This window comes from Bidens hawaiensis, unplaced genomic scaffold, assembly GCF_021521415.1.
Source record: "Bidens hawaiensis isolate Kalapana, Puna unplaced genomic scaffold, B.hawaiensis_p1.1 tig00032482_1, whole genome shotgun sequence".
In the NCBI taxonomy this organism is placed as follows: Eukaryota; Viridiplantae; Streptophyta; class Magnoliopsida; order Asterales; family Asteraceae; genus Bidens; species Bidens hawaiensis.
In genome coordinates, this window is record NW_027495546.1 from 218541 (window position 1) to 236205 (window position 17665).

At 36.6% G+C, this 17665-nt stretch overlaps 1 protein-coding gene across 1 annotated transcript; it reads right to left on the bottom strand.

The window, feature by feature from the left end:
* Positions 1-474: 474 nt before the first annotated feature.
* On the bottom strand, positions 475-3662 carry LOC143583650 (uncharacterized). Its single transcript, XM_077065898.1, has 2 exons — positions 2081-3662; positions 475-869 (listed from the first exon to the last, which is right to left on the bottom strand). Exons 1-2 carry the CDS (start codon positions 2462-2464, stop codon positions 711-713), a joined length of 543 nt encoding a protein of 180 aa, XP_076922013.1. The 5' UTR covers positions 2465-3662; the 3' UTR covers positions 475-710.
* Between the last annotated feature and the right edge of the window lie 14003 nt (positions 3663-17665).

Below are 17665 nucleotides of genomic sequence, written 5' to 3' on the forward strand. Positions count from 1 at the left end.
AAACATCTCCATTTGGTAGTTCTTGAACTCCGTTCCCTTGTCACTTCTGATGAACTTTACTTTTCTCCCAACAATATTTTCCACTTTGGTAATCAAGTTAATTACCAACTGAACTGTTTCAACTTTTTCCTTCAGAAAATAAACCCATGAGTATCGCGAGTAATCGTCAGGTACTACCAAACAATACGACATTCCTCCTAGACTCTTGACATTTACGAGACCAAAAAGATCCATGTGGAGCAAATCAAAGTGCTGACAATTGAGTTAACTCTCTTGGAGTGATGTGGCTTCTTGTGCCGCTTTCCTTTCTTGCATGATAAACATTGGTCTTCAAAGTTGAAGTTCTTTAGAGGAACCCCAAGTACCAGCCCATTCTTGACAATCTAGTTCATCTTACGAAGATGAATATGACCCATTCTTCGGTGCCACAGTTCTGACTTAGACTTTGTTGCTTTTGACAGAAGACATGACTCTTCCGTCGCCACCTCGGTTGACCGCATGTCCATTACATATGTGTTCTTTTCTCTTGGAGCTTTCATCACAACCCAGGTTTCAGGAATCTTGACACCAGGATAAAGCACGAGTGCCTCATCTTTTGTAAAATGCACAGTATATTCTTTATCACAAATCTGAGAGACACTCAAAAGATTGTGCTTTAGCTCTTCCACAAAATTAACTTTCTCCAACTTGATTCTCCCATTAGTAACAGTTCAAATACCAGTAATTCTTCCTCTACTTTCTCCTTCAAAACTAACCCTTCCTCCTTGAACGGACTTCCAATCACGTAACAATTTCTTGTTACCAGTCATGTGCCGGGAACAGCCACTGTCAACAACCCACATATTGTTTACAGCCCTGCTCGACTGTTCCTGCACAATTAAAGAAATGAATTAAAAATGGGGGACCCAAGACCTTCTGGTCTTGGGTTGATCAAACCTGTTAGCTGGCATCCAGTACCTTGTTTGCCCAACGTTCTTTTGAGGAAAGTTTCCATTTGATCTGAAAAGAAAATTTCTAGATGACTGGCTATGAGGCCATCCAAACCTTCTTGAATTTCTAGCATTTGTGGAATAATAATTGTTGGTTCGGTGATTCACTGGGAAAAAACGAGACTGGTTTCTTTGAAATCTTGAATTAGTCCAACGATTGTTGATGTGTTAGCATTCTTACCAGCATCATATTTAGTATTCGTTTTATTCTCACTTTCAGTTGGCCTCATATCTCTAGATTTTCTCCGTTTCAGAGGACAGTTATCGACAAAGTGGCCTATCCTGTTGCATCTAAAACAACTTTTGTTCGAACTATTTGTCTTCTTTTGAACATTTGTCTCAAAAGTTGCTGTAGATGATGAGGTTGTGTTACTATCAGTTTGCCTCACATACGGTGGAACAAACGGATTTAGGGAAGATTTCTTTTCATCAAACTGGTAATCATCCCCTCGTTTTAGTAACACGACCTCATCTTTTATCTCACCAGATTCAGACGATTTGTCCGAATTCGATGAGACATGACTTGTGACATCAGAACTTATCTGACTCGCTTCACTCACATTAACTTTGGTATCTTTAGTAGAGACTTTGATAGGAATTGTCTGACTAATTTCAACACTAACGGATTGCTGATTACTAGGATTATAAGTATAATTATTATTGTACGGTGGTGGAACTTCTGTGTATCCGATTCCCCCTTTGTTAATTGGGGAACGTTGAACACTTAGAATATGGTCAAGCATCACCGACGAATTTCAAAACTGTTCAATTTTCCTGTTCAATTCCACCACTTATACTTGGTAATCAGCTATCTATTTGTCCTTTTCAGCTATCAGTTTGGTTTTTTCTTCTAAAACTTCATAGCTAAGATCAATGACTTGTAACTTTTCAGCTAGGGTAGCCTTAAGGCATCTAATATCTTTCTCACTAGCTTTTATTTTTACCGAATAGCTATTTTCTTTAGTCTTAGAATAATGATGTTCCTCTTTTAACAATTTTAGCTCTTTATCCAAGCTAACATACTGATCGGCTAAGGGTTTTAATTGATCAGACAGTTTTTCACATTGTTCACGGTGAGGTTCAGAACATACCTTTGAGAGCTGATCATTTACTGCGGGCTGATCATTTACTTCTGCCATGTATGCCTGGTCCTCCACTGGTTCTCGCTCGCATCTTCCAGTCTCTATTTTCACCAGGTTTGCTTGTTCAATCACCTCCTCAACTTGTATATTCCAATTGTATCCACCGTTCTGTTGAGATACCATGGCCTTGATTTCGTTTCCACTTCCATTTTGCTGAGTAGGTCTATTCTGACTTCGTTCGACTCTCTCATTTGTACACTCTCTAGCAAAGTGACCATTTTGTTGACAGTTGTAGCAGCGAACCTTCGACTTGTCGAACCCCGGTCTTTCTCCAACAAACTTTCTTCCAGTTTTCTTCATAAACCTCTTCACCCTTCTCACTATCATAGCCATCTGTCACTGCAGATCCATTTCTTCCATGTCATCAGCGTCTATATGATCATAGTCCTCATCCAAGGTTGCAGGGTCAACTATTTTTCCTTTGATGTAGTTCTCATAAGAGGCAATGGATGAAGCATAGAGAGCAAATTGTTGTTCAGCTGATTTCACACTCATAGGCATCTGTGAGTAATTCTTTCTAGAAGCACTGGTTGAGAAATTACCAGCTGAGGATTGAGACTTTGAGGAACTACTTCCACCTGCTACAAAACATACGTCACCATCCATATTAAGTACCACATGACCATCTTGAGAGGAGTTTGGCTCTCCCCCGAGTAGTAGGCAGTCGATTCTATTTTCGAACTTGAGTTTGGAGAGCCTTTAGCACCATACATTCCCGGATCCTGAATCTGATCAAGAGGCGTCTCCTTTCGAACCATGTTAAGTTCAAAATTACGTAACTTATTAACCACCTTCTCCAAATCAAATTTCTCAAATTCCTTATCTTCTCTCATCAGAACTGTGTACATTTTCCCATTTTTGTGGGAGAGCATCAAGAAGTTTTTCCACTATCTCTTCTTCCTTGTATTCAATGGAGTAGTTATTCAACTCGGTCATCAGGTGATAATATCGTGTGATGATGTCATCAAGTGTTTCATTTTTCAGATACTTGAATACAGAGAATTGAGTTTTCAGCAACTTCGTCTTGGAGGTACGAATCCCAACGTTTCCTTCATAGCGATTCTCTAGTGCTTCCCGTAGTTCTCTAGCGGTTTTGTATTTTTTGAAAGTATGAAGAATCTCTTGTGGAAGTGCCATTGTTATGGCTGCATGTGCTTTACTTTCTGCTTCGTACATTTTCTTTTCATCGTCCTCCATCTTACTGTATTTCTTAATTTGTTCACGACCTTCGAACTCAGTAGTTGGTGGAATGTACCCATCTTGAATACAAACCAACATTTTTGCATCTTGATATTTCACATACTGTTCGAACCTATCTTTCCATGTAACGAAATCAGTACCTTTAAGCAGTTTTGGAGCTTTAGTTGCTGAACTAGCTTCAACTTCCATCTTTACCAGTTCTGTGATGTTTATCGAAGTCATACTTGAACGAAACGAGACCTAGAATCCAAAAACAATATTCTGTGAACAGTGAACAACGAAGTTATTATAACTTCGCTAGCCACCAACTTCGCAGACCTTAACTTCGCAGATCTTATAAGTTCGCTATCCTTATAAGTTCGCTAAACTTACAACTTCGCATATCTTATAAGTTCACCAAAACCCTATATCTTCGCTAAAAACCCTAGGTTTTGTGTCGACAACTCAACTGGGAGCTTGGCTTAGATCTACAATTTAGATTCTTTGATTTCGAAGGTTTTGGGGGTACAATGAAGTGTGATTTGAAGGGTATAGTTGAGAAAGAAGCAAAAGAACGGTATACCAACGTGAAACGATTCCGAGAATAGTCTATCGGAATAATTTTAACACCCGTGTGATAATCCCGAACCACACAATCGCGAGCAAATGCTCTGATACCAATTGTTGGTTCCCAGACGGATCTACATAGGAGTATCTCGTAACACGAGGGTGTGGAATCCCCTATGTATACGATACGAGTGCTAATACAATGAACACGTAAATCACACGTAAACGCACGAATATAAAGGAATACTCGTTGAACGATGATATTGATAAACCAAATCACCAAAACACGTAACACAAAAAGGTCACTAATACAGCCGTCAAAAAGTCTTCCTAAATGAGCCGAAGTTAGGGTATTAATAATACGACTACTTCGCCTAACATGATAGGTGAAGTTGTCCTAACTTCGCTTCCTTCTCAAGTTCGCCAAACACAAAAGCAAACTAACACGTTCAACACAAAACAAACAATGTAACGATTACAGACACAAATAAACACGAGATAAATGAACTACTGGCATCATGCACCAACAGACTCCCCTTTGGCAGTAGCTTCATATCTCTAGCACTTTCGCCGTGCCTTCTAATCCAAAAAGCACGTACCCGACGTCTTCAAGCATGAACGCCCTGTCTCACACAGACAGAGACCACCCTCTGGTACTTCTTGCTTCGTCTTTCCACGTAGGAATATAGAAAATCTTCTTATCATTCAGTACCAGCAAATCAGCTTGAGACAAGTTAACCAAGTGCATTGGATCATACACTCTCAGGATCTCCTGTTCGTCTTCATTTTCAATCACAGCTTCAGCGGTTTGACAAACAACATACCACCACTTGAGATCCTTCAACACATCCTTGGGCATTAGCTTCATAAGAACCTCTTTCAAACAACGAATTGGCTTATACTTCATCACCATCCATGGCTTGCCATCAGCCCGCATTCCACGTTCCTTATCTTCAATCAGCTTCTCCTTCTGAGGCTTTAGTAACTCAAACTTTTCTCTTTAACACTCTCCTTCCACACAATCTTTCCAACCCATCTTGCAAAATCATCATCACATCTATTTATCAATCTCAACCGAGCCAAATCTTTTACCTCGCACTCAGGCAAGGGGTTGAACGATCTCAATGTCTTGTTGAAATACTGAACCACATCATATCACTTAATCACAAACAATTTCAACTGTTCATCATACAACTAGCAAATAATCCCTTTCTTCGATTCAGCATAACCCTTGATATTGTAACTTTTCTTGAACATTGTTGGTACCACTGGCTTCTTTGTCTTGACGAACCATTGAGCACAACCTTCTTTCTTGATCAACACCTTGAATATCGTGCTCAACACTATCATCAACTATCTCTCCTTCCTCTAACCCACTATCAATCTCTATCTGTTCCCCGATTTTCTCAATCTCACTAGCCGTCAACACATCATCACTCAACTCATCCTCATCATTACCCAACTCATCCTCATCATCTACAACCACCACTATGTCACCACCTTAACTGCCTGCCGAACCAAAAAACCCCCCCTGAGATGTGATAGTCCCAAGATTTTGTTCAGTTTTTGGCAACTCACCACCTTCGTCTTTCGATGCATTGGGATCATCATCTCTGTCTTGTCTCTTCTTTGTTCTCAGCTCATCACCTTTGCAGCTAGTCCCCCCCTGAGATGCTAAGAACTGTTTAAGAGCATCAAAGAGTTTACCGTATTCGATGAGAAGTGATGACAGAATATGGTTCTCAGCCACAAGCCGCTGAATAGCGTGTGTTTGAATGAGGTTTATCCTTGACTGCTCGGTAAAAACTCATTCAAGTGCTGCAATCCTCTCAGAATCAGACAGTGTGGCATCAAAATCAAACCACATATGAGATATATCTTGAGCATAAGGCGGTGGAATTCCCAAAGTAGTCGGAATATCAGATTTAGTTTGAATAGTAACTGGGGGTGGCATAGAGACAGAAAACCCAACAGTCGCGACCAGTGTGGACTCAACAAATCTAGCAACCACCTCTGATGGAGTAAGAGTAGGAGGTGGCAACGAAACAATCTCTGGTGCAGACATCTGTACCATAGAAGAAGATATACTAGATGGTGTGGACACGGCCATCATTGGTACACTTGAGGTTACCTGCTGTTGTTCTGACAACGAGGGAGATATCATAGACATACCCGATAACAATGGTGGAGCAAAATGGACAACCCTTGAACTTTCTCCAGCTCTGGCCCTCTTTGATCTACGAGCAACGCGATACAGCTCATCCTCATAATCTGAATCACTATTATCAGAATCCTTCTATCGTTTCCCTTGGATTCTTTCTTGAGCAACAAGAACACGATGTGCTTCCACGGCGTCATCAGTGGAAGAATCAGATAAAGTTTCCTCTGAATCCTCCACGGAAGCAATAGACGGTCCCACAGATTGACCAACTGTAGAAGCAGGCATAACAGTAACATCACCCACCGAGGCTTGAATTTCAGCAGGATCAACCCTATCCATATCGAAGAAACCTTTCCTCCCAAATGCAGCCTCAAGATCAACCTGTTCTGCTGGAGCTGCAACAGGATCAATAACAAGAAGTAATGATGTTGTTAGGGTTATTCACGAAACCCGATCAGAATCGGACACTAGGGGACTGATTAACAAAGGCAACTGGTAAATTATGAATCAATAGATGTCGACGAACCTTATTATCACACAAAAAGCAGATTATTAAAGAGTTGATTCAAAGGAATAAGTTCGCCTAGGGTTTAGAGTTTTAGTTTGACCAACATTGACCCATGTCTTCCTTATATACCTTCTGAAAAACCCAGGGGCGAAGTTATAGTAACTTCGCCACTGCGAAGTTAGTGTTAAAACAATTTGAAATAAAAAGATCAAAACGACTAACCAAGATTTTAAAGAAGATAAACCATAATTCAAACATCATAACCAATATTAAATAAAGGAAACGGGATCAAATTTCAGTCTTGCAGAACCCCAGCATGTTTTTAGAAAAGATCCGAAAAGGAATCATACTGATTAAGAGGCTGTCACACAGATCCATGTTCAACGGTATTATGACATAGAGAAACAGGTTGTAGGCAGGTATAAAACTTAGTATGGTTTTCATTGCTTCTGTGATACGGATTAAGTTCAATTAAGCTCAAAATTTAGATGGACATCACATGAGAAATTGTGATGCCTCCTATCTATTCTCAAGGCGTATTTGGCTTTCCCCAGGTCCCCCGAGTTGACTTCGACCCGTAGTGTCTGATCAAACAATATTCACGTGTTGACTTTCCGATTAAACTGTTGCAGTTCTTCTTGCATCTCTTCTACCCAAGATGGATCAGCAAGGGCCATACGAACATTTTTCGGTACTATTTGAGATAGAAATCAAGTGTATTTCGCGAGATTCATGATTCCCGAGGAATGCATATCAGCATACGCACACAATATGGAATCAGTAGAATTAGCAATATGATGACGTGTTTGCACACCTACATCAAGATCACCAATGATGTTGTCCTGGGGATGATACGAATAAATCCGAAGAATTGGATTTTCAGACACAACAACATTTTCAGATAAATTAGTTAGATTCTCCTTAGCATCATGAGACGATTCACCAGTCTCATGTGTATCAGGAAATGGATCCGCGGAAGAATAAACAAAATGACCATCATCAGATGAGATAGATATCACATCAGACGTATCCGGAAGATCATCTTGTGAAGCATCAATAAAAAGAGTACCAGAAGATCTTGGAGGTACGAATTGATCTTCAAAATAAGCATGCACCAAGTCTTCATCTGGTTGATTAGCTATTTGAGTAAAGGGATTAAATAAAATCTCATAATCGAACATCCAATCAGGTCCTTTGCCCTGGGAAGGGGTGGTATACCTTTGACAATCAACATGGTACCACTCCTCTACATAGCTTGAAGTAAATTTAAATACATGTTTTTTAGGTGATGTGTAACCTAATAAATAACCTTTGATAGCTTTTTCTTCAAATTTTCTCGTATCTTTCTTCAACATAGTACAAGGACACTAGAATGGTTCTAAATACTTTAAGTTAGGCTTTCTCTTGTTTAGAAGTTCATAGCTCGTCTTTTGAAGCTTCTTCACAATCAAAACACGATTAAGCGTGTAGCAAGCAGTATTCATCGCCTCGTTCCAGAACTGAACAGGAAGCTTAGAATCTGCAAGCATTGTTCGAGTCACTTCAATCAGTGTTCTATTCTTCCTTTCCGCCACACCATTCTGTTGAGGTACATAAGGAGCACTGTATTCTCAATGAATTCCTTTCTGAATACAAAAGAAATCCAATTAAACTCCGTACCATTATCACTTCAAATACGGCTCACTTTCAGTTTATACAATGATTCAATCTTGGTGATTAAGTTTTAAAAAAGAATGGGTGTTTGATATTTTGAACTCAAAAATAAAACCCAAGAATATCTTGAATGGTCATCAGTGACAACTAAACAGTTCAATCACAAGTGATACACGCACGATTCACAGGACCGAACAAATCCATATGAAGTCGTTCTAGTGGAGTGTCAATGGTATTGATTAACTTAGATGAGTGAGACTTCTTCTTCTGTTTGCCCTTCTTACAAGCAACACAATGGTCAGTTAATTTAATATATTTCAACGAAAACACAATCAACCAAATCATTTACCCATAAATAATTCATTTTTCGAACATGAATATGACACATCCTTCTATGCCACAGAATCGTGTCCTTTTTAGTTGCCTTAGAAACAAAACATGTCTCGACTGACGTAGATACCTTAGAGTCATGTTTAACACATAAATACCATTCGATCAAAGAGATCGCATAATAACCATATCCTCAGGAATAACGTATCCCGGTTTTAGTATTATGCACTCCTTGCTATTAAATACGGTTGTGTATTTCTTATCACAAATTTATGATACACTCAACAAATTATGATCAACTTTATCACAATAATTAACTTTCTCAAATGTGATACTTCCATTCGACACATCTCCTTTTGTGTTCAATCATCCCGAATTACCCGCAAATGCTACATACCCTCCTTCTATATTCTTGACATTTGTTAAGAGGTGAATATTTCCGGTAATATGACGAGAGCATCCACTATCCATTATCCAGTTTTCACCAGAAACAGTCTTGGATGAACTCTGCACATGAATGAAAAATGATCAGTTCAAAATGGCAGCCCATGCCTCTGTCTTGGGCACCTCTTGAGTTTCACTTGTAGTTTTAAATTTTAGTGAATTCAAATGTGGTTTAGCCGCTAGTGAATAAGCCACAGGTCGTTTAGAATTTGGTCTTAAGTATGCAGCTTGAACACTTTTGTATTCACATTTTTGCAAATTGGTTTGGTTGGAACAAATTTGGGCTTTAAACTACCTGAATTTTTATTAACATGAACCACCTTTGGAGGATGCACATCAGAAAACATGATATGGGTTTCATCATCAAAAGACGTTGGTCTTTTCAAAATCTTTTTAATCACAGGAACAGGTTTAGATTGTTCCTTGATAAATGGATGAAGATTTTGTGATTTCTTCAATCCACAATTCCTGACTACATGACCTTGTTCACCACAGAGAAAAAAAGTTCTCATGTCAACACGATCACGTTGTGGTTAGCAGGAACTTGTGCAACCGAAGATTAATGAAAAACACCAGCAATGTGACCTTTGTCCAAATCATCAAATGTCACAGATTTCTTTTTCATGTAGAAATCAAGATTTGAATAGTTTGAAAAGCTCTGTAATGTGTCAGTTTCATTTGATTTAACAAATTGCACATTCTTAGTAGATTTTAACAATTGTTTAGCCTTTATCAAAGGATCTGTTACATTTGACGCTTTGGAATTCACTAACTTATGTTCAAGATCTTGTATCTTGGAAGTTTCATTCTAAAAGATGCTTTCAATCAATTCAGGCTTGATTGATTAAGCGGAATGTCTTTCTCAGTGAAAACTTTGCTAATCCCTTTCAACTTAAACACTCGAACAGTAGATTGGTTAACCTTAACTGATTTCTGCTTGTTCACTTGAGATGCATTCGAACCATACACAACCTCCTCAAATTCATGAGGTTCACATAAAATGTGATTTGACCGTGGAATGTCCTGGTACATCAGGTTCAAATACATCCTCAATGATTACCTTATCAACATTGTCAACAAAGACTTTGGTGCTTTGAATATGAGATTTTTGTGATGAGGATTGGACATTCAAATTGTCATTTTTAACCATTTTAGATTTTGTCTCAACAATAGGTTCATTAACAACATTTTCCTTCTTTCCTGCAAAAGGATTTGCAGTGTAATAATTATGAAATGGTGGTGGTACTTCAACAAAACCTACACCATTCTTGGAATCATATTTCTTGCCAGTTACTTCAATGATTTCATTAAGCAAAAATGATGAATTTCTAAATTTGCCCAACTTGCTTTTCAAATAAAGAACCTCATTTTCAAGTTCGGTAATTTTAGTTCGATGTTTCAAAATATCTTGAAATTGTTAATCGTTAATTGTCATTGTGGCAGACAATTCAGCTTTCAAGTCATGGTTACTCACAGACAATGCTTCGATTTTCGCCCTAGATCTCATTTGTGATTCTAGTGATTGTCTATATGTATCCTTAGTTGAAGCAATTTATTTTACCAATATGTTATTATGCTCTTTTAACGATTCTAACCTAAGATTAACATCATCACACTCAACACAACGCACATTTGCAGATAATTTAACAGAAGAAGAGGAAGAAGAACTAATCTCGTCAAACACAGTCCATAATCGTTCAATCCAAATCAAATTCAAACTGAAATTCAATAAAAACATAAACGAACCGAAACTCAATCAATTAATTTTCAAATATAAACCATTAACACATAATCAAGAGCAATCTAACACCTAGAAGCACTGATACCACTTGTAATTACCTCATATCTAAATGATATAATTACCGGATTAGATCTATACCTTAGGATCTAGTTTATGATATGATATTAATTAGTTATATATATATATATATATATATATATATATATATATATATATATATATAGGGAGAAGATTATGAGAGAATTCCATTTAATGGAGAGAACTAGAGAACTAATAATGAAGTATTTTTAATTTAATTAAAAAAAATATTTTTTAAATTTTTTTTTCTTTCATCCTTCTTATATGTTGTTATTCTTCACCACAAAAAATATAAAAATGAAAAAAATAAAAAAAATAAAAAAAATAAAAGAAATTAACGTTGTAATGTATATATGCAATACATCGACTTTTTTATAATGTATATATGCAATAGTGTGCATTTTTATAATTGAAATAGTGTTGAATATCATATATATAGTTGTTTGTATTGTATATTTGCAATGATGTTATATTATATACAAAAATTTAAAAAAAATCGATATAATGCATATGTGCATTAGTGTTGTATTACATATATGCAATAATGTGTTTTGCATACAATTATTAGTGTCGTATTTGCATATATTCAATAGTGTGTATGTGTATTAGATAATGTATTTGTGTTGTATTATATGCAATAAAAAACTATTTTATATATACAATACACATTAATGCACATACGCATTACATCGACAGTTTTTTTTGTTTTTTAAGAACAATATCATCTTATTAGAAGGAGGAAAAAAGAAAAATTCACAAAATAATTTTTTAAAAATAGTTAAAAATAATTCTTTACTAGTTCTCTCTTTAAGAGAAGTTTTCTCTAGATCCACACCTATATATATATATATATATATATATATATATATATATGCGTGTGTGTGTATACTAGTGTGTATATTATGTGTATTAGACATAGATTAAGTGAAGAATTGAGTGAGAGAGGATTTGGGCAAAGATTCAATATGTTAACTCAAAACTTAAATTAACAGGGTATAAAACAACCTATATATAGACGATGAATACCAATTCGGTACACATCCCGTAACGAATTAGATCCAGTTCATTAACTTACATGATTCAAAAGGAAAGCGTAACGAATCTCTAATTCGTTATGCCCCAATTCGTCAACATTCCATGACGAATGGGAACATACATAACGAACTAACAGTCCATTTGTTAAACATCCTTAATGAATGGGCTTTACATATAACAAACTGGCTAATTTGTTAAACATCCTTAACGAAGTAGCCTATACTTTAGCGAACTAACATAAATTACATAAATTCCCTTACATTAAAATATAATAAATTACAAACGATAATTTCTTAACAAGATAATTTCTAAAGTTCATGGTACATTTTAATAATTAACATGCACATGTAATATAAGATGCATGTAACAATCATTCTTGACCATTTCTTACACATAACATACATATAGACATGTAGCATGTAACATATATTACCATAGTTCATAATGTAACATATGACAAGTAGTGTGTAATATATATCACATTAGTTCATGGTGTAACATGTGATAAGTAGTATGTAATATATATCACACTAGTTTATATAACACCTAACATATTGCCTACCATATGTATCATAACATTTGTAACAAGTTATCATATTTCATAGAATATGTATCATAACATTTGTAACAAGTTTATTATTTTAATTAAAAGCACTTGTTATTGTTGTTAGGCCACCAACGACTCAAACAAACTCGTGTGTGTGATTATGCGACATGTTACATGCGACATGGATGCTAGTTTTTTGACTGAGTTAACAAAATTAACTGAGTTTAATTAACGGGGTTGACTTACAAATGTCTGGTGTCACATAATTTCTATGAACAAGCTTTGTTTTACTTGGTGATTATATTAAATATGTGATTTAGTTTAGTAAAGTACATGGTTATTTTGCAATTATCCTTTGATTAAAAATGTTTTATCACTTTAACTCAAGGTTGATGACTAACAATCAATCATGATTCACTCATGTTCCTGGAGACTAGAAATGTTAAAAAGAATACATTTATAACTTATTCAAGATAAAACATGGTTCCTTATATTGTACTTAGAAATGATGAGATATAAGCTATGATCTATTTCTCTAGTTTTGATAATTCTAAAATAACATTATTAACACGATTGCTTAGGTTATCATGCTATTTAATAATATCATATGTTGATGGAATGTGTAATTCTAACCTAATTAAATCAACCAAGGACAAGTTGCGTGACTAAACTATAACCACTCGAAGTTGTTTGAATTGGTATTTGAAAAACGAAGTCAATCCTAATCTTTCTATTTTACTAAACTACTGGCCTACTTAAATTATTGACATTCTCATGGTAGTACGAGATTAAGCAAGGGTGGACTTGAAAATATGCATGCTACTTTCTTTTATGTTATAGAATACATTCACATAGAAATGAGGGGCTATTCTATCATATATTATTAGGGCAAGTTTATCACATGTTTACTTAATAATTATCAAGGAAGAATGAAGTGGATTCTTGATCTTAGATGGTAACCTTCATATAATTGATTTACTCATTTAGAATTTCTTTTCTTGTCACCAATATATTATATATAAGTATTTCTATTTAAGTTTAAAAATCAACCCCAAAAAATGATTAAACTCTCCGATTAAAGTAAACGAAGATTTATTATTAGAAACATTTGTGCCCACGAATCGATACTTGTTTCTTACCAATACTATTCTACATATACGATAGGTACACTTCCTATTTTGTGTGTGTTTAGTCTTAGTAGCAATCATTTATAAATTTAAAACACGATCTTGTGCGAAAGCTACATTCGAATCCCTTATACTTTTTAAGCACTAAAATACATCACATCAAGTTTTAGCCGCCGTTGCCGGGGACACGGTATATTTTTAAGAACGATTCAAATTTTAATTTAATCATTGTTTATAAATTGTACAAATTTCTAACTTTTATTTATTTATTTTTTACTAACTATTCGATTAGATTTTTTTTTTTTATTTTAAGGCTAGCCTAACCTTACCTTAGTAAAATTTACTAACATTTACTTTAGTTTTATTTAAATAGTATAAATTTGATTTAATCCCATTTATGTCCTCCACATTCGGACCTGAGGTTGTTTCTCCAATTTCTGAACCTGAACGACTTTTTCACCTGAAAATACACAAACGGGCAACAGAAACCGTTGAAACAATAAAAAATGAATCAGTAGAAGCCACGAAATCAGGAGACAATCAAACCAAAGAAATGATGGCAGCACAAAGCAATGAGCCAAACATGAGCCAGTATGCCAAGCCAACTCTCGAAGGCTAGGGCAATGGAGTGGCTCCACCTGAAATCACTGAAAATTTCGATATCAAATCAACACCATTCATATGGTAGAATATTCAGTTCAATTTCATGGTCTCCTAGACGAGGACCCTTTTTCTCATATATCTCGATTCTTACGAATCTACGGAAACTTTAAATATCAAAACTATTCAGAAAATCAGATCAAAATTAAACTCATTCCTTTCTCTCTAAGGGGACAAGCCTTATAATGGATAGAATCCCTTTCTTCTAGTTCCATCACCAACTGGGACTAGATGGTTGAATAGTTTCTCCTAAAATACTTTCTGCCTGATAAAACTGCCAAATATCGAGCCCGCATTACCGGATTTCGGACCAATAATGATGGCTTGTTACACGCTACATGGGAGAGATACAAAATTCTTTTGAGAAGATGTCCGCATCATGGACTGAGCATATGGTTACAAGTACAAACATTCTTTGATGCACAATCAAGTCAAAACATACAAGCATCGACCCATGTCGCCTGTTGAAACCTGGGATCCAAATAACCTAATGAAGCATTTAAATCATGGAGAAGGCAAAAAAGAAGAGTTTTGCTTATAACCCACCAAGATCTAAACCAACACACAAATGAATGCACCATATCGATTCCAACACTCTTGTCACCGCACAGCTTGAAGCCCTCTCCAAAAATTTCGAGCAACTTCAATCCGAATTATCAAAAACCAAGATCACCTGTGGAGGAACACATAAGACCAGTGACTGCAAACAAGTCATTATGGCCATGGAAGAAGTTGACTTCATTGCTCGTCAAAACAACACTATCAACAACAACTACAATCTAGGATGGAGAAACCACCCGAATTTCAGTTGGAAGGATGGAGATAACACTCAAACTTTACCCGGATTCGAAAACAGGTCGATGAATCAATCTTTCCAGCCTAAACCTCAATTTCAAGAGAAAATTTCCAGTAGCCATCAAAGTCCGAGCTACTAAAAAATTAAAGAAATGTACCAAGACAAATGAAGCAGAAAAGAAGGCCGACTTAAGAGTCGTTGATATCAGTGGAGTATTGTAAAAGAATGAAGCTGACCAAAAATCCAACAAGCATCATTGCAGAATTTAGAAACTCAAGTCGGACAGATTGTCCGACAATTGTCTGAAAGAACACCTGACGCTCTTCCAAGCAACACAATAACAAACCCTAATGCATCAGCCAACACTGTTACATTAAGATGTGGCACAACTACTGTTGCCTCACCAACTTCAGAATCAGGTATGGAGAAGGAAGTCTCTGATAAGACGCAAAAAAGAATGATCCCAACAGGCACCGTATAACCTAAGAAACCAGCCTGAACCTATGCTCCACCTATTCCATACCCTGGACGGCTGAAACATGAGAGTTTGGAAGCTCAATACGGGAATTTTTTAGAACTCTTCAAACAACTCCACATGAACATCCCTTTCGTCGAAGCCATTGCTCATATGCCGAAATATGCAAAGTTTCTTAAAGAAGTGCTGACCAAAAAAAGGATGCTGGAGGAACTCTCGCATGTCAGCCTGAGTGAAGAATGCTCAGTTGTCCTCCAAATAAGCTGCCGCCGAAAATGACCGATCCAGAGAGCTTTACTGTCCATTGTCTCATAGGAAATTTGTCTGTTAGTAATGCCCTGGCTGACCTAGGAGCTAGTATTAATTTAATGCTTTATGCGGTTTTTGCAAAACTAGGGATAGGAGAACCAAAGCCCACCTGTATGAGCATTCAGTTAGCTGGCAGATCCGTTAAATATACTCGGGGCATTTTTGAAAACATGCTTGTCAAAATCTACAAATTTGTTTTCCCAGTAGATTTTGTAATTCTAGACATGGAGGAAGACAAAAGTGTACCTCTAATTTTAGGAAGACACTTTTAGCCACCGCAAAGGCTATTATTGATGTTTACCCCGGAAAACTCACTCTTAGGGTCAATGATGAGGAAATCACTTTTGACATAGGAAAATCTATGCAACATCCGCAGCATCACGATGTCACATTATATTGCGTTGACATCATCGATTCTATCGTGAGTTGCTAAGTGCGAGATTTCTCCATTAGTAACAAACTAGAAACACAAGTCTTAACCAAAAGAATCACCAAACCAATTTTAGAAAATGAAAATCTCAATACTATCAACAACAATCAAGAAACATCAGAAGTAGTATTTGAGATCACCAAAAGTACTGAAAAATCAAAACCATCAATCGAAGAACCACCAGCCTTAGAGTTAAAAGAACTCCCAAACCATCTCGAATATACCTTTCTAGAAAAAGACTCTCAACTCCCAGTAATTATTTCTTCTCACATTTCTAAAGAAGGCTATCGCATGGAAGAATATGTATATCAAGGGCATCAGTCCTTCCTTTTGTACTCACAAAATCCTCGTGGAGGAAGAATAAAAACCTGTGTCCAACAACAAAGACGTCTCAATCTCAACATGCATGATGTGGTGAAGAAATAAGTAATCAAACTCCTTGATGCCGGATTAATCTACCCAATCTCAGATTCACCTTGGGATAGTCTAGATCAAGTAGTACCCAAGTAGGGAGGAATGACAGTTGTAGTGAACGAGAAGGACGAGCTAATACCAATGAGGACCATGGCGAGTTTGCATTGACTACCGAAAGCTAATGACCCCACAAGAAAATATCATTTTTCACTTCCTTTTATCGATCAAATGCTTGAACGTTTATCTGGAAAAATGTTCTACTATTTTCTTGATGGATTCTCCGGACACTTTCAGATTCCCATTGCTCCTGAAGGTCAGGAGAAAACCACCTTAACATGTCCGTATGGCACTTTCGCCTACCGAAAAATGCCATTTGGACTATGTAACGCTCCAGCCACCTTTCAATGTTTCATGGTAGCCATCTTTCATGAACTGATCGAACACTCTATGGAAGTCTTCATGTACGACTTCTCAGTCTTTGGAGACTCCTTCGATCATTGTCTAAGAAACCTAGATAAAATGTTAGCTAGGTGTGAAGAAGTTAACTTAGTACTTAACTGGTAAAAATGCCACTTTATGGTCAAATATGGCATTGTTCTCGGTCATAAGATATCCCAAGCAGGACTAGAAGTTGATAGAGCAAAAATCGAAAGCATATCCAAACTTTCGCCACCAACTTCACTCAAAGAAATTAGAAGTTTTCTAGGTCACGCGGGATTCTACCATCGCTTCATAAAAGACTTTTCCAAAATTTCTAGACCTATGACCAAACTTCTGGAGAAAGACGCACCATTTGTCTTCTCTAAAGAATGTGTTGAATCATTCAACATATTGAAAGAAAAACTTGTCAACGCATCAATCATGACTACACCCGATTGGACCCTTCCATTCGAAATCATGTGCGATGCAAGTGACTTTGCAGTTAGAGCCGTACTCGGACAACGCAAAGAAAAAAGTTTTCACCCAATTTACTATGCTAGTAAAACTCTTGATGACGCACAAGAAAATTACACCACAACAGAAAAAGAGTTATTAGCGGTAGTTTATGCCTTTGAAAAATTTAGGTCCTACTTAGTTCTC